The sequence below is a fragment of the Pseudophryne corroboree genome, chromosome 1, assembly GCF_028390025.1.
Source record: "Pseudophryne corroboree isolate aPseCor3 chromosome 1, aPseCor3.hap2, whole genome shotgun sequence".
Classification (NCBI taxonomy): domain Eukaryota; kingdom Metazoa; phylum Chordata; class Amphibia; order Anura; family Myobatrachidae; genus Pseudophryne; species Pseudophryne corroboree.
The window spans coordinates 401,876,465-401,899,757 of NC_086444.1; the positions used below are offsets into that span (position 1 = coordinate 401,876,465).

The 23,293-nt window shown below is 46.8% G+C and overlaps 1 protein-coding gene across 1 annotated transcript in view; it reads left to right on the forward strand.

The window, feature by feature from the left end:
* Window positions 1-23,293, forward strand: part of LOC134887531 (sodium-dependent serotonin transporter-like) — a 117,632-nt gene that overhangs the window by 88,846 nt on the left and 5,493 nt on the right. Inside the window, exons 10-11 of the mRNA XM_063913223.1 lie at window positions 3,429-3,529; window positions 12,563-12,730. Coding sequence (XP_063769293.1) covers window positions 3,429-3,529; window positions 12,563-12,730 — 269 coding nt within the window. The remainder of the gene's footprint in view (window positions 1-3,428; window positions 3,530-12,562; window positions 12,731-23,293) is intronic.

Here is a 23,293-nt window from a genome sequence, read left to right on the forward strand (position 1 = left end):
TGGACTACTGTACCGTACTGCTATATATATACTGGTGGTCAGCAAAATTCTGCACTGTCCTCCTACTATATACTGCGCACAACTAAAATGCAGCACAGGTATGGATGGATAGTATACTTGACGACACAGTGGTAGAGCAGTGGACTACTGTACCGTACTGCTATATATATACTGGTGGTCAGCAAAATTCTGCACTGTCCTCCTACTATACACTGCGCACAACTAAAATGCAGCACAGGTATGGATGCATAGTATACTTGACGACACAGAGGTAGAGCAGTGGACTACTATACCATACTGCTATATATATACTGGTGGTCAGCAAAATTCTGCACTGTCCTCCTACTATATACTGCGCACAACTAAAATGCAGCACAGGTATGGATGGATAGTATACTTGACAACACAGAGGTAGAGCAATGGACTACTGTACCGTACTGCTATATATATACTGGTGGTCAGCAAAATTCTGCACTGTCCTCCTACTATATACTACAATGCAGCACAGATATGGAGCGTTTTTCAGGCAGAGAACGTAGATATTTTCAGCACACTGAGCACAGATATTTGCAAGCACACTGAGCACAGACGTTTGCAGCACACTGAGCACAGATATTTGCAGCACATTGAACACAGAAACTGAAAGAACGCAGCCATGTCCTCTCGCTATCATCTCCAAAGCACGAGTGAAAATGGCGGTGACGCGCGGCTCCTTATATACAATACGAATCTCGCGAGAATACGACAGTGGGATGATGACGTTCGGGCGCGCTCGGGTTAACCGAGCAAGGCGGGAAGATCCGAGGCTGCCTCGGAACCGTGTAAAATGGGTGAAGTTCGGGGGGGGGTTCGGATCCCGAGGAACCGAACCTGCTCATCACTACATTATAGTACTATAAAGAATCTCAAAATAAACTAAAGCTCCTAGCAGCCAGACAGTAAAGGTTTCTGGGAGTGGTTGTTTATTTTGCATGTATAGTATTGTGAAGAATCTAAAAATAAACTACCACTCTGAGCAGCCCTTGCTGTCCAGCAGCATTGGCTTCTGGGAGTGGTAGTTTATTTTGTGTTTCTTCACATTACTGTAGCAGTAGACATGGCACAGCAGTGCCAACAGCACTGTCTGCTCGATGAGTCTCCGGGCAGGCGTTGCAGTGCACAGGGGGCATATCAGATAGGGCCGGTGTTACACATGTCACTGGCGCAGCTGAGTAGGGCGCCCACCTCTATGCTACACCCTGCTCAGCTTCGTACCCAGCGTACGCGTAGAACAGGTCCTGAATGCACGCAAAAAAATACAGTGCCTTAATAAAGTATTCAACCCCCTTTGCATTTTCCATGTTTTGTTGCCTCACAACCTGGAATTAAAATAGATTGTTTGAAGGTCTGTATCATTTCATTTACAGAACATGCCTACAACTTTGAAGATGTTTTGTTTTTATTGTGAAGCAAACAACAAATAGGACAAAATAACAGAAAACTTCAGCTTGCATAACCCCCATAAAGTCAGTACTTTGTAGAGCCACCTTTTGCAGCAATTACAGCTTTGGATAAGACTCTGTGAGCTTGCCACATCTTGCCACTGGGATTTTTGCCCATTCATCAAGGCAAAACTGCTCCAGCTCCTTCATGTTGGATGGTTTCCGCTTGTGAACAGTAATCTTCAACTCTGACCAAGAGATTCTCAATTGGATTGAGATCTGGGCTTTGACTAGGCCAGTGCAACACATTTAAATATTTCCTCTTAAACCACTTGAGTGTTACTTTAGCAGTATGTTTCCCAGTCCCTGCTGCTGAAAAACATCCCCACAGCATGATGCTGCCACCACCATGTTTCACTGTGGGGATGGTGTTCTTGGGGTAATGGGATGTGTTGGGTTTGCGCCAGACATAGCGTTTTCCTTGGTGGCTGAAAAGTTCAATTTTAGTCTCATCTGACCAGAGCATCTTCCTCCATACATTTGGGGAGTCGTCCACATGCCTTTTAGCAAACTCAAAACGTGCCTTCTTATTTTTAACACTGGGTAATGGCTTTTTTCTGGCCACTCTTCCACAAATCCCAGCTCTATGGAGTGTACGGTTTATTGTGGTCACATGCGCAGATACACCAGTCTCTGCTGTGGAACTCTGCAGCTCCTTCATGGTTACCTTTGGTCTCTGTGCTGCCTCTCTGATTAATGCCCTCCTTGCCCGGCCTGTGAGTTTTAGTGGCTGGCCATCTCTTGGCAGGTATGTTGTGGTACCATGTTCTTTCCATTTGAAGATGATGAATTTGATGGTGCTCTGGGGGGTCTTCAAAGATTTGGATATTTTTTTATAACCCAACCCTGACTTGTACTTCTCAACAACTTTGTCCCTGACTTGTTTGGAGAGCTCCTTGGTCTTCATGGTGTGATGCCTCTTGCTTAGTGGTGTTGCAGCCTCTGGGGCCTTCTAGAAAAGGTGTGTTTATACTGACAGATCATGTGACACTTATGGTGCCCATACACTTGTGAGATATTAGGTGCTATCCTTCGATTTCGACCTCATCTGTGAGAGGAATCAAAGGATTGTATGCACATTTTAGGTACCTTGAGATGCGATGCGCAGGCACACCGCTCGAATGTCGCGTCTCAGGATAGTATGTGCTGCACCTAATATTTCTCGCATCGCAGTGCGATTGCATGTGGTTTTTAAACCACATGCGATATATCGCATTGCGATGTGCGATGGGCATCCGCCGGGAGAGGCCAGAGGCCACTCCGACTCTGCAGTGACGTTCCGACCACGTGATTACCATGCGATCTATCGCATGATCGCATGGTAATCACTTTGGCAGTTCAGGTGTGATTTCATCGCACCTGAACTGCCGGTGCGATGCCCCGCGATGTCGCGTTGCGGGACATCACACAAGTGTATGGGCACCATTAGATTGCACACAGGTGGACTTCATTTCACCAATTATGTGACTTCTGAAGGTAATTGGTTGCACCAGAACTTTTGAGGGGCTTAATAGCAAAAGGGGTGAATACATATGGACATGCCAACTTTCACATTTTTATTTATAAAAATGATTTGTTACTTAAATTTTTCTCATTTCATGTCACCAACTTAGACTATTTTGTGCAGATCCATCACATAAAATTCAGATTAAAAAAATTAATAAATGACAGGTTGTAATGTAACCAAATAGGTAAAAATCCAAAGGGGGGGGGGGGGATACTTTAACAAGGCACTGTTTATATTAATAATAATATGTATATATTAATAATAATATGTATATGCATCCTGTCCTGGTGAGAAAAGTTACTCCTTTTCCTTTTCTTTGCTCCCAACTCTTAATCAGCCCAGTATAAGTTGCACAGCCCAGTATGACAGATGATCATCTTAATATCAACATAAATACTGCAAATTTCTTAACACTAAATATATGAATGTCTCTTTCCCAGGAATACAAAGGTTCTGTAATGATGTGAAGTCCATGCTGGGTTTTTCTCCTGGGATGTACTGGAGAGTGTGCTGGGTAGCAATCAGCCCAGCATTTTTAGCAGTAAGTATAGTATTTATTTTCAAACAATACAATTGTCTTATTTTTTTTCTGATGTCTACAGCTTTTAACCAATTAAGTGACGCTCAGAAATTGTCGGGTTTTATTTTATGAGTGAATTAGGTAAAGAACATGAATTTAACCTTATCCAAAATGATTTTATTTTTAAAAGAAGCCGCCAGAGGGGGTTTATTTATACTTCCCCAGTGGCTGCTATTGTCTGCAGCCGCTGGGTAGGGGTCCTGCCATGCCGACCAATCAGAAATTTTATTGAAAGGTTAGTAAGAGCTGAGCATGTTATATTAATTTCAGATATTGCCAAATTATTTAGTAGATTGTTTAAGACTCTTCACATTTTGGCCCAGGACATCATTACTTATCCCCACATATCACAGTGATAGTCAATGATCTTTCAGGCAATTTATGAAAAGCCTCTTGTCTGTCTTGGTTAAGAGTGAATAATCGTGTATGTACTGCCAATGGGCTGTATATACACACAGTACTGGCTGCTGGGAGTGGATCTGAAGATCCACCTCCACTATTAATAAATTGTAGCCTATAGATTGTGACGTGTGACCGGATGTGCCTCGCTGCCTGTGCCAAGAAATACATAGTAACATAGTAACATAGTATCTAAGGTTGAAAAAAGACAATTGTCCATCGAGTTCAACCTATTTGTGGTCTCCTATGCACGATTATTTTGTATAAAATTTTGACTGAAGTTGATGACTGCCGTTACGTTTTACCCCTCTTTTTTATAATAACCATAGTGCGTGACTATGCCCCGTAACCCTGGATATCCTTATCCATTAGGAATTTATCTTACCCATTCTTTAAGGTGCTGACTGAGTCGGCCATTACAACTCCCTCAGGCAGGGAATTCCAAACACGTATCGTCCTTACAGTAAAAAAGCCTTTACGCAGTATTGTGCGGAATCTCCTCTCCTCTAACCTGAGCGAGTGTCCACGAGTTCTCTGTGTTGATCTAACCAAAAACAGGTCCTGCACAAGATCTGTATATTGTCCCCTTATATATTTGTAAATGTTGATCATGTCCACTCTTAATCTCCTCTTTTCCAGTGTAAACATGCCTAGTCTTGCAAGCCTTTCCTTGTATTGCAGCGTCTCCATACTTTTAATTAGTTTGGTCGCCCGCCTTTGAACCTTTTCTAGCTCCAGGATATCCTTTTTGTAGTAAGGTGCCCAGAATTGTACACAGTATTCAAGGTGTGGCCTCACAAGTGATTTATATAATACTCTCGTCCCTAGCATCAATTCCCCATTTTATGCATGCTAAAATCTTATTAGCCTTCTTTGCTGCAGTCCTACTTTGGGTACTACTGCTTAGTTTGCTATCTATGAGGACACCTAAGTCCTTTTCCAGTACAGAATCCCCTAATTTTACCCCATTTAGTAGGTAGGTGTTATTTTTGTTCTTGTTACCACAGTGCATTACCTTACACTTGTCTGTATTGAAGCGCATTCTCCATTTCGCTGCCCAAGCTTCTAATTTAACTAAGTCGTTCTGAAGCGACTCAGCATCCCCCTCCGCATTTATAACTTTACACAATTTGATATCAACTGCAAAAATTGACACCATGCTCTCTAGACCTTCTGTTAGGTCATTAATGAAAATATTGAACAATAGCGGTCCTAATACTGAGCCTTGCGGCACACCACTTAGCACTTCAGTCCAAGTTGAAAAAGATCCATTAACCACAACGCGCTGCTCCCAGTTTTTGACCCAAGTGCATATTGTGCTTCCTAGCCCTGATTCTTGTAGCTTGTACATAAGTCTCATGTGTGGTACAGTGGCGAATGCTTTGGCAAAACCTAAAAAGATTACATCCACCTCTTTTCCCTGATCTAGGTTTGCGCTTACTGTTTCATAAAAGCCAAGTAAGTTGGTTTGACAGGATCTGTCCTTCATAAACCCATGTTGATTCCTTTTAATGACCTTATTGACTTCAAGGAATCTTCTGAATACTATCTCTTAGAATACCTTCCAATACTTTCCCCACTATAGATGTAAGACTAACTGGTCTATAATTACCTGGTTCAGCTTAACTTCCCTTTTTGAATATAGGCACTACTTCCGCTATACGCCAGTCTTTGGGAACCATACCTGATATTACTGAATCCTTAAAGATCAAAAATAGCGGTTTTGCAAGTTCAGAGTGAAGCTCCATTAGAACCCTTGGGTGAATGAATACCATCGGGACCTGGTGACTTATTAATCTTTAAATGTTTTAATCGGTCACAGACTACTTCCTCGCTTAAATAAGTACCTATCAGTGGGATATTCTCATTATTGAGATTGTGTGTTAGTCCCTGAATTGGGTCCTCTCTAGTAAATACTGTTGAAAAAAACTAATTTAGTGTGTCCGCTATGTCATTATCATTTTTGCTTAAGACTCCCAACTTGTCTTTTAAAGGGCCTATACTCTCCTTCTTTAATCTCTTGCTATTAATGTATTTAAAGATTTTTGGGGATTCGCTTTGCTTTCCTTTGCTACTAGTTTTTCAATGACAGACTTGTTTGGGTCCCACAGGACCTGAGCCAATAGGGGATTCCCTCTTACGGTCAGCAACCACCTGATTCTGACTGCACCCACTGCTGCCACAACCAGGTCCTACCACCAGCCCTGGAACCACTTGCTGCTACTGTGTTTACGTAGACAGGCTACTGACACACCTCGTAAATGGCGTCAGCTAATTTCCACTGGTCCCTTAGCATGGACCAAGCCCTGCATGGTAGCTGGCGGAGGGTGGAGCTTTGAGACACTGGACTCAACCAAGAAAAGCCGGAGAAAGGGATTGAGTTAGTCACACTCCTGTTGAACGCAAGATAAACCTCGTCTTGAAGGCAAGATATTTATTGCTCAAGTAGTGTTAAAAAAGACTCTTCCCCTTTGCAGGGGGGTACAGCGTACAGATGTCCAAAACAATAATAACACTTATCTTGATGTCACAGAAGGTATACTATACATCAAACTTAGGGCTCACAGGCCCTTTTATTCTAATCCAACACAATACCACAGGGGGTAGTTCTGCCCTGTTGTTTTTACCCAATTAATTTAAGTGCATGTGTCTTGCATGCCCAAGGTTCACTCACATTTAACATTGCCCCCAGTGGCCACTGGGGAGTGGTCACTTCTCTGTGCCTTAGTCCACCTGTTGTGACAGTTACTGCTTTAGGTGCTGGCATGTCTGGAGTGGGGGAAAGTTCCCGCCAAAACTGACCTCCAGAATTCTGCTAAGTGACCTGGCCCACCATTTCTAGCCTTAATCTGAGTTCCAAGATGGGCAGACCAAGGTCTCCAGGCAGAGTTATCTGGCGACTGAGTGGAGGCACTTTGGGGCTAAAGGGGAATAATTATCAGGCTGTGTTATCCAGCTTCCTCCCTGGCTTCCCATACCACTTTCATGGAGGACACTATATGGGAAGGCATTCCGTTTGCCTTGGAGGGGGCTTGGGTTCCCAGTAGCCCACAGAGAGCTCCGGATTTCTCCTAGACCACCAGGGAGAAAGTACGTGCATTTTTTCCCCCTGTATGAATACATTTAAATATACTTTGCACACTGTAAAAATATATACTCTGAGCTCGTATCTTGCAACAGGCTTTCACAGAACGCAGCACAGCAGCTCAGGACTGCTCTCCTGGCTCACTGCTGCACACACCTTTTATGATACATTTTATTTTTACAACCATTTATTGGTGTCTGCTTTATCAGTCTCAGCACTCAGCACCGGGCTCCTACTCCTGTAACCCGGATAGTGCTGGGGCTCTTCCCCTGGAGAGGTGCAGCGCACCAGGGGTTGAACCTGATTGTCTGCCCGCAGCGCTGTAGGTCCAGGCAGCTGGCTCTCCTTGTCCTCAGTGTGCAGTACACAGCTCAAATATTGCAATGAGAATTAGTGCGAATTTATCACATCCCATCCACATCTTAAATGTGGATTGTGATAAATATGCACCTTAATGTTGTACATGCTCCAATATTTTTTGCATACAGTAAGATACACATTATAGCTTAGAGTTGACTTGTATGTCCTTACACCTGAAAAGGCAGAACAGGCAACACTAGTATGAGTACAGCAAGGGAGTGTTCCCTTAATTGCAACATAATTAGTCTCCCCAGAGATGTCTTTTTAGGAGGCACATTTAATATGCGTACTGGAGAGATGATGCAAGCAGGGCCGGTTCTTGCCCTTTTGGCTCCCCGGACGGGAAATATGGGCGTGGCGTCATACAGGGGGCGTGGTCAGTTACGCCCCCTGTACAGTAGAGTAGCGCTGCTGTAAAAGAAAAAAAATGAATACTTACTATCCCCGCTCCCGACCGCTGCAGACCTCCGCCGGCGCCGCTCCTCTCCTCGGATCTGGCATAGACAGACACTAGAGGTCAATTATGACCCCTAGCGTCTGTGTCAGTCCCACAATGCTGTGCGGTGCGTGATGATGTCATTGCGCACCGCACAGCAAAGGTCCTCTCCACGAAGGGAAACTAGATGCGTAGCGTCTAGTTCCCTTCACAGCGGGGAACTAGCGGGGCAGCGGGGGACACAGCGGGCAACGGGGGGCACAGCAGTAGCGGATCCTGCCATGGTGCGGCGCCCTCCGGATGGTGGTGCCCCGGGCAAAAGTCCTGCTTGCCCGTGGCAAGATCCGCTACTGGATGCAAGATAGGCTATGATAATGAAGGTTACTTTCAGGTGCAGAATATAACTGCTTCTGGCAGATTGACTGACCTTTCCAGTTGACAATACTCATTAGGTCAATGAGTATAATAGATTATGTCACGGGCATCAGTTCACATTGCTAAAATGCAGGGGTGTCGAAAGGTGTGTGTGTGGGGAAGGACGGGGGGGGGGGGGGGGTCGGGTACTGATTACCCAGGCGTGGGTTTGATGGGGAGACAAATGTCCTCTTTTGCAGTGCTGCAGGGAAGGATGGGGGCAGGAGGCGGAAACAAAGGGAACTTGGTGTGAATCATATGCAGATTCAGACTAATTTGCACACAGATACATAGTAACATAGTAACATAGTATCTGAGGTTGAAAAAAGACAATTGTCCATCGAGTTCAACCTATTTGTGGTGTCCTATGCATGATGATTTGACTAAAATTTCTGACTGATGCTGCTGTCAGCCATTGCATTTTATCCCTATTTATAGTAACTATAATGCATGACTATGCACCATACCCCTGGATATCCTTATCCAATAGGAATTTATCTAACCCATTCTTAAAGGTGTTGACAGATTCCGCCATTACAACTCCCTCGGGCAGGGAATTCCAAACACGTATTGTCCTTACCGTGAAAAAGCCTTTACGCCGTATTGTGCGGAATCTCCTCTCCTCTAACCTGAGCGAGTGTCCACGAGTCCTCTGTGTTGATCTAACCAAAAACAGGTCCCGCGCAAGCTCTGTGTATTGTCCCCTTATATATTTGTAGATGTTGATCATATCCCCTCTTAGTCTCCGCTTTTCCAATGTAAACATGCCTAGTCTTTCAAGCCTTTCCTTGTATTCCATCGTCTCCATGCCCTTAATTAGTTTGGTCGCCCTCCTCTGTACCTTTTCAAGCTCCAGGATATCCTTTTTGTAGTACGTTGCCCAGAACTGTACACAGTATTCAAGGTGTGGCCTCACTAGTGATTTATATAACGGGAGTATAATACTCTCGTCCCTAGCATCAATACCCGTTTTATGCATGCTAATATCTTATTAGCCTTCTTTGCTGCAGATGTACAAATGTTGCACGTTAAATTGATCTGTACCATCTAGCAAAGTAGTTTTGTCACACATTTTGAAAGAAACAGTCATTTATCGCAGCCGAGGCATCTGGGACCTGGTGCACTGAAGCCACAGTGTATCAGGACATATTGTAACTGTAGATGCACAACAGTGTCATTCAAAGGTCTATGTTTATCCAGAAAACATATCCAGACAGCTCTAAAAACCAGAAATGCAAAAAAGTGAATCATTGCAGTTTAGTGTTAAAGTCTTGAATACAGTGGCGGAACTAACGAGCGGTGGGCCCAGGTGCAACAAAATGCTTTGGGCCCCCCCCCTCCCCCTCATCCCATCCAAGTCCACCCCCTTACCCCTGGAGAGGATCTGGTGAGGGGGACCTGCTCAGGGCCAGAGAAATGGATACCTAGCAACAGTGCCGTAACTAGACATTTTAGCACTGTGTGCAAGAAATGGCATCGGAGCCTCCCCCACCATGCAAAACAGGGGCAGTGCGCGCCATAGGCGCGCGCAAAAATACTTAGGGGCATCGCTTCGTGGGGAAGGGGTGTGGCCACAAAATAATACCAATTCATAAAACGGTGCACAGTAGTCTCCATTATTCAAATTACGCTGCACAGTAGCACCACTACACCAGGTAGAGACCCTTTTACACCTTACGGCGGACAGATTCCCCTTTTTACACCTTACGGCAGACAGCGTCCCCTTTTTACACATTATGGCAGACAGCGTCCCCTTTTTACACATTAAGGCAGACAGCGTCCCCTTTTTACACATTAAGGCAGACAGCGTCCCCCTTTTTACACATAACGGCAGACAGCGTGCCCTTTTTACACATAACGGCAGACAGCGTCCTCTTTTTACACATAACGGCAGACAGCGTCCTCTTTTTACACATTACGGCAGACAGCGTGCACTTGTTACACATTACGGCAGACAGCGTCCCCTTTTTACACATTATGGCAGACAGCGTGCCCTTGTTACACATTACGGCAGACAGCGTGCCCTTTTTACACATAACGGCAGTCAGCGTCCTCTTTTTACACATTACGGCAGACAGCGTGCACTTGTTACACATTACGGCAGACAGCGTCCTCTTTTTACACATTACGGCAGACAGCGTCCTCTTTTTACACATAACGGCAGACAGCATCCTCTTTTTACACATTACGGCAGACAGCGTACCCTTTTTACACATTACGGCAGACAGCGTCCCCTTTTTACACATCACGGCAGACAGCATGCCCTTGTTACACATTACGGCAGACAGCGTGCCCTTTTTACACATTACGGCAGACAGCGTCCCCTTTTTACACATTACGGCAGACAGCGTGCCCTTGTTACACATTACGGCAGACAGCGTCCCCTTTTTACACAATAAGGCAGACAGCGTCCCCTTTTTACACATTACGGCAGACAGCGTGCACTTGTTACACATTACGGCAGACAGCGTCCTCTTTTTACACATTACGGCAGACAGCGTGCCCTTGTTACACATTACGGCAGACAGCGTGCCCTTGTTACACATTACGGCAGACAGCGTCCCCTTTTTACACATTACGGCAGACAGCGTGCCCTTTTTACACATTACTGTACACAGCGTCCCCTTTTTACACATTACGGCAGGCAGATTCCCCCTTTTTACACATTACGGCAGGCAGATTCCCCCTTTTTACACATTACGGCAGACAGTCCCCCTTTTTGGAAAGAAAGAAAGAAAGAAAGAAAGAAAGAAAGAAAGAAAGAAAGAAAGAAAGAAAGAAAGAAAGAAAGAAAGAAAGAAAGAAAGAAACTGTCTCAGGCTCCTCGGTGCAGCTTCTAGCAGAGATCACGATTCCCGGGCAGGAGAGAAGGAGGAGGAGGGAGGTGGAGGAGGGAGCGGCAGCAGTGCTGTGTTATTGGTGGAGGCGCTGCTGCTGCTGTCCCAGTCCTTCCCATAGGCTGTCCTCCGCCGCTGTGAATGCTGGGATGCGCTTCACAGCGGCGGAAGACAGCCTATAGTGAAGCAGAGGGACAGCAGCAGCAGCGCTGCTGTGGCTCCCTCCTCCACCTCCCTCCTCCTCCTTCCCCCCGTGTCCGCTGCGCTCCTCTCTGGGCGGCTGTGTGCTGCGGGCAGCGGTTGCCCGCAGCACACAGCGGCATGTAATGAGTCAGTTTGACTCATTACATGCTTTGGGCCCCTGGACAGTGGCGGGCCCCAGTGCAACGCACTGGTTGCACTGGCGGTAGTTCCGCCTCTGCTTGAATATAGACAAAGAATATATAGAATATAGACAAAAGTGGCAAATGTCTCCTCCCTAAGTTGTAATAAATAACACGGGTGTGTTCCACTTTGTTTTTCCTTCAATAGACCCTGCAAACAAATCCAGTGGGAGTAACAGCAAGAGCAGAGCTTACATGATACAGCTCGTCTGTTCTTGACAACAACAACAAAAAACTAAACAAAAAAAGAAAAAGGAATTTTGGTATAAATAAATACATTAATTTTTTATCACAAGTTTCATTGCATTCTTGCAAAGACTATGGGGCCGGATGTATTGGCTTGTGAGACGGCCAGAGCTCTGAGACTTTCGTTTTGTTTTTTTTAAACAGCAAGTGTTTACAAGGCAAAACCAACCAGGTTTTGCCTTGCAAATGTTTGCTGCTTTAAAAAAACGTACGAGTGCCGGCCATCTCGCAAGCCATTACATCCGGCCCTATTGATTCCAGTTTTGCTAATATGAGAATAATAAGAGGGTTTTTACACCTTTTTAAAGTATATTTATAAATATGAATTATTAACTGAGGGTGTTTAAGTTATAATAAACTTATAATAAACAAAGCCACAATTGATCTTATAGCAGAGGTTCCCAAACTGTGTGCCGTGGCTCCCTGGGGTGCCTCGGGACACTTTCAGGGGTGCCCTCGGTTGGTGGTCCAGGACCAATTCAAATTATTCATGGTCAATATAATAGGTAAAACCAGTGCTGGTGGCTGCCAGTCATAAAATATGTGGCCAAACAGAAGCAAATCCTGTCCCTCACCACACAACTGACCCTAAGGATGACATATAAACACAATCTACTTAATGTAATATTTCTTTCTAAATTTCTCAATAAGAAATTTTTGGCCTAGGGGTGTCGTGAAAAAAATTCTGATATTCTAAGGCGCCGTGATTCAAAAAAGTTTGGAAACCACTGTCTTATAGGCCTTCTCTGCATCGCATGAATAATCTCACCTTTTTCTTATACTAGTATGTAGATATGTTATTACTACATAAACTGTCTCTCTTTCTTTCTCTAGTTTATCATAGTGAGCTCATTTATCGACCAACCACCTCTTATGCTCTTTGACTACCGGTATCCAGAATGGACCATCTCAGTTGGGTATCTTATTGGAGCATCATCCTTCATCTGGATTCCTGTATACGTAGTTTACAAACTAGTATGGACTCCAGGATCCCTTAAACAGGTAAATATGTCATGTTAAAAGGTTTTTATATTAACATCACTGTGATTGGCTGATTTAATCTCAGGGCTATGCTGCTTTGCTGATTACTCTGTTGGTCAGTTCCTTGCCATGCCTTGTCTCCAGCTCAGTCTGATACCCTGACGTTGCATCATGTTCTATCTTTACTCCCTGACCTCCTATAAAACCAGGTTTTGTCAGGGCCAGTACTAGACCTTGTGGAGCTCAGAGTGAAAGCTTCCTGCGGCACCCCACCGCACACATCTCAGGGACAGTGCGCGCCGAAGTATCCGTTAGTCACATTACTCATATTACACCACACAGTAGTACCCCTTATGCACTTTACGCCACAGTAGAGATGCTTATACATGTTCCACCACAGTAGAGCATCTTTGCACATTATGCCATGGCAGCGCACTTTATACATGTTACACCACAGTAGAGCCGCTTATACATACACAGACTGCACGAGGAACAGGGGCACACTGACACACACACACAGCTTGCACAGGGACCAGGGGCACATTGATACACAAGGGTATAACTCCTAAGGCTGTGTCAGTATGGGTGTATATGGGCACTAGACTTATAAGTGTCCCGGTGACCCCATTTCCGGCGGTGGAGGGCCACAGAGAGTCGCAGGGTGATTGTTTGGGTACTGAACATGACTGCACATCAGTTTGGTACTGCACTCCACCCTTGCAGCACTCCTCCACCCTTGAGGGGCTGGCGACGGCTGGGTGATGTGTGCTGCTGCTGCAGCAGCCAGTAAGTCTTCTGCGGCTGCTCCCAGAAAGCATTGCGCCACTTGCGCGGTGGCATCACGCCCAACACCACATGCAATCTGGGATACTGGGGGAGGGATCAGCGGCACAGCAGTTTTTAAATATGGTTGGCAGTAGCAGTGGATGAGAGTGGGCGGCACCGTCATATAGAACGGCACCTGCAGGGTGACCACGGCTGCCCCCCCAGGCTGCAGAGCCCTGGGCCATTGCCCTGCTTGCCCGAGCCTAGAACGGCTCCTGATTATGGTGCTACTGCTCAATTATCCGGTTGCTGCTGTTCCTCCTTCATTCTCTACACATGTGTTTATGGTTAGTTCTTTTTCACACTCAGAATTAGCTGGTCAATCCAGAGGTAGCCTTGTGTGGTGACTGAGGGTTTCCAGTTTCTCTACAAATTCCAAATCACTTAGGCCAGTGTTCAGGCCCCAGGACCACTAACAATTCATATTTTCTAGACCACCTGTGTGTCAGTTAGGCTAGGAATGAGTGCTAACATATTAAAATATGTGGCACAATGAATACATCTGTTAAGTAGACAGGAAAATGTGAACTGTTAGGGGTCCTGGGAAGAGAGTTTGAGAAATACTGACTTAGGCAAACAACTCTATCCTAAGAAGGTTATAATCATCATTTGCTTTGAAGCACTGTCATGATCACTGAGACACACTTTCCACTCCTCTCCCACGGGACAAGGACTGAGACTGATATCATCTTGCTTTTGGCAGGTTCACTAGGTAACAAAGTCGGCAGAGACTTCAAAGATCCTAGTTTCCAAGAAGATCCCAGACTAGTTCAACAGGAGCTGTAACTGCTAGTCAGAACTATATCAACTTACAAGGTGGTACATATAAAATACAGTAACATGGGCGGTTTATTACAGCTAAAAGCAGTCTCCATCCCTACCATTATTATACCAGAATTCAGCACCAATCCTAGTAAATAATTCAGCATGGAACTCAATCTATGAAAGTGGGTAGACTGCACTAAGTCAACCAATCACAGGGCTATAACTAAGAATGGGCAAGCAGTTACAACTAAAGGGTCTTCTTCTTAAAGAGTCTGAGTTCTCCGAAGGTCTTCTGGGCAGTGACCCCTGTACACCCTGGGTTTAGACTCGTAGAACTCACAGGCAGGTCTTCTAGCCTAAAATATCCGCTTTTTCCTTAAGGCGTGATATACCTACCTGTACTGGGATGCCACCAGGACTTACGCCCCTGGTGGTAGTACGAGCCCAACCCGGAACAACCTGAATCAATGCTGGTGAGCATGCGGCCCCCAAAGAAGAGAATAGAGGCACAAGGAAAAGATAAGAGAAAACACTACGAGACAAAAGATTAAGGAGTAGCCAAAGAAGAAAGACAGGTGGGTCCCAGGCAAGTGAATAATAGAGCTTGAGGGTGTAGGAAGACAGGGAGCACGTAAACACAGAGGACTCTAAATTTACTGATGGAGCTGTAGGTTAGAGAGGTATGGAAGGATTACAGGAGGACTAAAACAAAGAGGAGACACAAAACCACACAACAGGTTAATGAGACAAAGACTAACAGAAATAGTAATATTACTCGTGACAGATAATACAGCTGACACGGAGCTGGATACAGGATTGCTGCAACAGGCTTTAGCAGAAAACCAGGCGAAAGAATCAGAGACAAAGGCTCTCCCTGCAGCCAGGAACTATGACCAGCACCAAGTGAGAGGCAGATCTGAAAGGTAAAGGGAGCATGAACTAAGCAAGCAACAAGCCTCCCCTAATTACAATTACCTACAGCTGCCCCTCCGCTTGTCCTTGCTGCCCTGTGAGGGTTGTGTCTATGTTACCTTCGTGCTCAGGACCTGGAAGTGATGAAACGAGAGGGCAGGAGAGAACTTCCGCCCTTACAGCACCTAAATGTTTTCTTCGTTCTCCGTTCGTTTGGGGTAATTTTTTCTTCTATGCAGCATTGGACCCTCGCGGGCTCACTTCGCTCGTCGCGCTTCGAGCTCGGTGTCTTGCTCCGCTTCGCTTTGCTCGCCACACTTGACTATTCCAAATAGATTGTGACATGGACCCAGGGGGTTATGGGAAAGGTCCTCTCCATGAAGGTAAACTAGACACTACCATCCTGTGAGTGCCTGGCATCTAGGCAACTCACTAGGATGCTGGGAGGAAGCTCGCGACGCCCACCACAGGCAGAGTGTCCTGGTCTCCATGGAGCTGGCGGCCGGGAACGGAAGTACACAAGCGTCCCAGTCGCCTGGCAACCGGATGCTGCTAGAGACACGGGCAACGGGTTACATAGGCGCGGCCTGTGATAGAGTACCACTATCCATGGTGCAGGGCTTAGGGGGAAGCTCTGTTTCTGCCCCGTGGAACCTGTACTTGGCATGCAGTGTGCCTCTAATGGTTCCCTGTAGTCTTGAAAGCCACCGCCTGGAGCACAGCTCAGTCGGCAGAAGGCATCTCAGGACTTTTTTTGTCTAACACATAATCACATACATACACACTGACATTGATTACAAGTTTACCACTCACTCACCTCTCCTGCAAGAGCCATATAGTACTAGGCTGATTTAATAACAAATCATAGCTTTCTTATATACCACTTCATATTATAAACAATTAGGATTAGGGAGGATTGCTATAGGCACCCATAGGTCTAGCTCCACCCCTGAAGCAGACTAAAAATAATTTACAAAAGTGCAAATTTTCTTACGAGACCTGGCATATCTATTTTTGCACAAAAGACTGAGAAGTGATAGTAGGGTCTTCAGAGTTCCATAATTTAACATCTTGCTTGGAAGGATCTGGGTGGGTGAGGCATTTTCTCTTGTACTTATACACCTACTTATGTATCCACATGTTGCTGGACTGAATATTCAGGTGGTGTGTAAGAGTGGGAAAAGGGTGCAGAAGGAAACTTGACAGCCTAGCTGTGTTGCCCACACTCGCTTTCAGGAAGCTGCACCTCATAGTCAGTCCTGATAGCAGATCCTCCACGTTCCTACGAGGAGAAGTCAGATTAATACAAGACATTGGCCCTCAATCCGAGTTGATTGCTCGCTAGCTACTTTTAGCAGGCGTGCAAACACATAGTCGCCGCCCACGGGGGAGTGTATTTTCGCTTTGCAGGAGTGCGAACGTTTGTGCAGCAGAGCGGCTGCAAACACATTTTGTGCAGAACAAGACCGGCCCTGTAGTTACTTATTCTGTGCGATGATTGCTGCGACGAATAACACGGCAATGACGTCAGATACCCGCCCAGCAAACGCCCGGCCACGCCTGCATTTTTCCAAACACTCCCAGAAAACGTTCAGTTGACACCCAGAAACTCTCGCTTTCTGTCAAACTCCTTGCATCCGCCAGTGCGACTAAAAGCGTCGCTAGAACCTGGCAAAACCACGATGCTCTTCGTACCCGTACGCCGCACGTGCGCATTGCAGTGCATACGCATGCGCAGTTTTGCAGTTTTTTTAACTGATCGCTACGCATCGAACAACGGCAGCTAGCGATCAACTTGGAATGAGGGCCATTGTTCCAGCAACTGCAGGAAATTACAAATTAACTACAGTAAACACCACTAGGGTTGTCAGGAGCCTCCCTGTGTTACAGTGTTACCTTGTAATGGTACCTGTAGGACTAAACAGAATAACTGTCCCACAGACGCTACGTCCTTGCACTGCACCACCTGGTGTAGTGTGCCACCTACCCTAGGCTCTCACAGAAGACACAATATCCTTGCCATAGCCAAACCTGATTCAGAAATGGACGCTAAACCAATTTTTACACGGTTGTGCAATTACTGCCCAACTGCGCATGTATCTAAGTTGCACTGTGCATGTGCTGCAATGATGCTGCGATGGAGGTTGCTGTCAGGATTTATTCACAAACTGATTGACAGTCAGGGACCGTATAGGGACAGTTATGGGAAGTGGTGGCAAAAAACACAGGCATGTGGTGACTATTTTCAGGGCATGTCTGAGCCTTTAACCGTGATCCCGTATGCAGCTGTGCTTACATACTTGCTGATGCGGCCGGGACAGGCAGCAACGGCAGGAGGGCAGCAGGGGGAACGTTAATAAGGACCTCCCTCATCTGTACATGTTCAGATGAGGGAGGGGTCGTTAACGATGCACGGGAGTGTGCATCGTTAACCACATTGAGTGTACACACTGAACAAGATTGTGAAAGATCTTGCTCAGATCGGCCATTCTGAGTGAGATCTTTCAAAATCTCGTCTAGTGTGTATGGGGCTTTAGGTCTGAGTCCATGGGCTGGGTACTGAGGCCTGAGGCTGGACACTGAAGACAAGCATACACAGTCCATTTACTTGATCTAAGTGATGTATTTACTCTTTACGAAATATTCCAGTGGGATCAGTACGAGATCCCACCGGACGAGATCCCGGCGGTCGTAATACCGACACCGTGATCCCGACTGGCACAATCCCGACAGGGGGGGCGAGCACAACGCAGCCCCTTGTGGGCCCGGTGCCTTGCTACGCTCAGCACACTCATTTATTCTCCCTCTATGGGTGTCGTTGCCACCCACAGAGGGAGAATATGTCGGGATTGTGCCAGTCGGGATCCCGGTGTCGGGATTCCGACCACCGTGATCCCGTCCGGCGGGATCTTGACCACATCCCATTCCAGTATCACTGGTAAAAGTGAGCACAGATTGATTGCGCAGGAGTACTGTCACACGCTGGTAGGCAGGTGTTCGTTTATGAACACAATGCTCAGACAGTAAGGCACGTGTGCCAATAGAAAATATCTCCACTTTGGTACTTTTATGGCCAGCAATACAAAGAGCATTAGAACATCGGAGGTCATTCAGATCCGATCACTGGGCTGCGTTTTTAGCTGTCCTGCGTTCAGGTAGTCGCCGCCTACAGGGGGAGTATATTTTCGCCATGCGAGTGTGCGAACGCATGTGTAGCAGAGCTGCTAAAAATCAGTTTGTGCAGTATCTGCGCAGCCCAGGACTTATTCTTCCTGTGCGATTGATTCCTGCTGATCGTGGCTGGAGCTGACGTCAGACACCCACCCTAAAAAACGCTTGAGTCCGCCTGCGTTTTTCTGGACACTCCCTGTAAACGGTCAGTTGCCACCCACAAACGGCCTCTTCCTGTCAATCAACTTGCGAATGCCCATGCGATCGGCTTTTTCGCACCATCCCGTCGCTGGCCGGCGATGCCTGTTGCTGATGCCTGATGCGCCTGTGCATTGCGGTGCATACACATGCGAAGTTAGGATCTGATTGCCTGCTGTGCGAAAACGCACAGCAGCAATCAGATCAGAATGACCCCCATTGTTATTAGCATATTATGCTAGAAGTACTATTGACCAATAATATACACAGCAGTAGCAATGGCCATCAATATGCCAGAAATTATGCTCTGTAATACACCTAGTAATAAGTTTATTTATACCCCTTTCACACAGAAAATGAAATTACCGGGTGAAGCAGTTCTACCTGGTAATTTATTTGCCGATAAACACGGGTCCTTTTTCTCTGTGAAAGGGTCAACCCGGGTTCAAATTCCCGGGACTTCGACCCAGGAATTTAGCAGGGTCGGAGACCCGGGAATTTCTACCCGGGTTGACCCTTTCACACAGACAAAATTCCTGTGATGATCCGCATATTACCGGGTACAAATTCTCTGTGTGAAAGGGGGGTCAGGCAGAGACCAGCAAAAAGACCCAGCACTGAAATGCCGGGTATTTGCAAGGATTTCTGCCTGAAAAGGGTATGATATGCCCAAAAGGCAGGGGTTGGCACCCATAGGTAAAGCCTTCAATACAGCTTCCCTTCTCTGTTTTCAGAAGAGCAGACCAGGGACCTTTTTTGAACATGAGCTGGTCAATACTGGACTTCGCTGAGCATAAGATATATACTCACAAGCTCGAAGAGGCCCAGCTCATACTTGCCTACACTCCTGGAATATCCAGGAGACTCCCAGAATAATGGGAGACCTCCAGCTGGGATACGTTTATGTGATCGCTGGTCACAATACTGATGCCGGAATCCCGGCATTTGAAAATCCCGCTGGTCGGCACTGAGCCCACTGCGTGGCGATCGCAGCAAGCCCGCAAGGGGCTCCGTTGTGCTTGCCCCCCTGCCGGCCATCTAGCTGCTGGGATCCCGCCATCAGTATTGTGACCGGCGGGTCACATATACCCAACACCTCCAGCTTCCCCAGGAGGGAAGGCAAAGTTCCTGCATGGACAGTGAGGTAACGATCCAGAGTCATGGGTGCGAGGATACGGGTGGTCTTCAGTATGCCGGCGGTCGGGCTCCCGGCGTCCAGCATACCGGCGCCGGGAGCCCGACAGCCGGCATACCGACACTTATTCTCCCTCGTGGGGGTCCACGACCCCCCTGGAGGGAGAATAAAATAGTGTGGCGCGCGTAGCGCGCCACCGTGCCCATAGCGTGGCGAGCGCAGCGAGCCCGCAAGGGGCTCATTTGCGCTCGCCACACTGTCAGTAAGCCGGCGGCCAGCCTCCCGGCGCCGGTATGCTGGTCGCCGGGAGGCCGGCCGCCGGCAGATCGTAGTGAACCCCGAGGATACAGCAGCCAGACACAGCATGGTAAGGCAGCAGTGAGTCCCCAGAGCCAGATCAAGCAAGTACCCCGTTTATAAAGCGTCAATCCTGGGGAGTTACAGATTTTGCTAATTATATGGTATCATGCGTGGCTGAGATTGGACAGGGTAGCACTGGAGCCATGCAGAGCAGTGTTATATATACAGCATTAGAATTAGATAGGGGGCAGCATGACTGTGCTAACAGAAAAAGGTAATAAGGAGAGTCAAAGGGGTGTGGAAATTAAGAAGTGTCAGCCGATAATATTTTTTAAAACATATATTTGCTCCAGGTATGAATGTGGCTACAGACCCAAGCTACTCAGCTAAGATGGCCACCACTGCATAAACTTTAGTCTGAAGCAAGTATATTTGTTTGTTCCATGCGCCTACTGTGGACTGAATAGGTTATGGAAAGTGTGTTTATGACTTATGTGCAACTTTAATAACATGGTATATTTAATAATTTGCACTGCCACATTAGAATGGTTACTGTCCAGCGCTGAAGCTGTTGCTTTGTCATCTGGAGACAGATTGGTCTTGGGACATTATGACATAGGAGGTCTTGTGTTAATGACTGTATCCTGACATCAGCAAAGGCCTAATGTTAATTAAAAGCATTTTCTTTTAAAGGCACACCAGGGGGTGTCCTCTGGAGAAGCAAAGTTTGCTCTCTCTCTCTTTTTTACATTACCTGTAATATATTAGTCATGTCGACCTAGCATCCATATACCATTCTATACTAAGGTCGACAGTCATTAGGTCAACCACTATTGGTCGACATGCATAAGTCTTTGATTTTTTTTTTTGATTTTTTTTTGATTTTCAATTTTTCTGTACTTTACCATCCACTTGGACTACGATTGGGAATAGTAACCTGCGCGAGGCACCTTGCCCACCATTAAAACAAAAAAACTCATGTCGACCTTTTCATGTGTCAACATTTTTATCATGTCAACCTTTTTGCCATGTCAACCAAGTGCCTGTCAACCTTGTGGTGTTGACCTAATGACTGTCGACCTTTCCCAGGACAAACCTATGATCCATAACCACTATAGAATGACCCTTTAGTCTTATAATTTATTGTAGTGCCCCTTTACATAAGTTATTATTGCTGCCTCATCACAATTTTGAATTAAAGATGTTTCTAATAAATACTTAAATGTTCTTGATCTGATGTAATTCATATGTGGAATAAAATATAAAAACCCTATTGGAAAATCAAATCATAGCCAATCTCATCCCAACAAGAAATGAATCATTGGGCAGCCAATCAGGCTCTTTATTGACTGCATGGGTTGGCAATGCACAGGGGCGGATCCAGAAGAAAATGATAGGGGGGGCACCATGGAAGGGGCAAGTACATTTGCGTGCGGCTTCGGTGCATGTGAGGTGGCACCTCTTATACAATGCCCACAGTTGTAGCGCTCATTATGCAATGTCCACTGCACTGGTAGTGCCCCTTATATAGACCCCATAGTAGTGGTACCCCTTTTGCAATGCCCGTATTGCCCCCAGTAGTAATGTTGCCTGTAGTAATGCCCCCAGTCATTATGCCCCCAGTGGTAATTCCCCTGCAGTTATGACCCCAGTAGTTTACCCCCCCCTTTAGTTTAGCCTCCCAGTGGTAATGCCCCCAGTAGTTTAGCCACCAGTAGTAATGCCCCCCTGTAGTTTTCCCCATTGTAGTTTAGCCCCTGTAGTTATGCCCCCTTGTAGCTTAGCCTTCAGTAGTAATGCCCCCGGTAGTTTGGCCCCTGTAGTTATCCCCCAGTAGTTTGGCCCCTGTAGTTAAGCCCCCAGTAGTTTGGCCCCCCTGTAGTTTAGCCCCCAAGTAGTAATGCCCCTGTAGTTAAGCCGCCAGTAGTAATGCCCCTGTAGTTACGCCGCCAGTAGTTAGCACCTTTGTAGTTGGCCCCCAGTAATAGTCCCCCAGTAGTTTGCCCCCAGTAGATGCCACCCAGTAATAATGTCCCCCAGCAGTTTGCCCCCAGTAGATGCCCCCCAGTAATAATGTCCCCCAGTAGTTTGCCCCCAGTAGATGCCCCCCCAGTAATAATGTCCCCCAGCAGTTTGCCCCCAGTAGATGCCCCCCAGTAATAATGTCCCCCAGCAGTTTGCCCCCTGTAGATGCCCCCCAGTAATAATGTCCTCCAGTAGTTTGCCCCCAGTAGTAATGCCCCCTAGGAGTTTGCCCCCAATAGATGACCCCCCAGTAGTAATGCCCCCAGTAGATGCCCCCCAGTAATAATGCCCCCAGTAGCTGCCCCCAATAGATGACCCCCAAGTAATAATGCCCCCTACGAGTTTGCCCCAATAGATGACCCCCCTGTAGTAATGCCCCCAGTAGATGGCCCCCAGTAAAAATTTCCCCCAGTAGCTGCCCCCAATAGATGACCCCTGAGTAGTGATGCCCCCAGTAGATGCCCCCCAGTTATAATGCCCCCCCAGTAGTAATGCCCCTTGTTGATGCCCCCCCAGTAGTAATGTCCCCCGTAGTTTGCCCCCAGTAGATGCCCCCGCTGCATTAAGGAAGAAAAAAACATACTTATCGAGCCCCGTTCCCGCTTCCAGGCTGCTGCAGTCCTCCTCCCTGGGCGTCCGCTCCTCAGTCAGCACTATGAGAGAGACGTCATGACTGATGTCTCTCCCATAGCGTCTCTCCCATAGCGTACTGAGCTCCTGCCTCCGGCTGCCGCTGTGCAGGGAGACGGGCGCCCGCTGGAAACACAATCTCAGCGGGCGCCCGTCCTCTCCCTGTGCGGCGCCGGGGGGGACGGGGGACAGAAGGCCACAAATGACAGGGGGGGCACGGGCCCGAGTGCCCCCCCAAAAAAATCCGCCACTGGCAATACATATGCTGTATTAAATGAATAGGCTTCACTTCCACTCTCTCTAGAGCAGGGGTGGCCAACCAGTCAGAGACAAAGAGCCAAACAATCTTGTTAGGTAAGTCAAAGAGCCGACATCGAGCAGAAGGCGCGTGTGCAAAAATGGGGTGTGGCTTTGTACCTGCTAGGCCACGCCCATGCTCTAAAATACATTGAAAAAGCCAGAGCCACTTGAAATACATTTTAAAACCAGATCAAACATAAAATACATTGAAAAAGCCAGATACACATAAAGTATATTAAAAAAGCCAGATTCACATAATACACTTTAGCTCCATCATGTGTCACTCCAGCCGGCACCCTCTTGTCACTCCAGCCAGCTCCCCC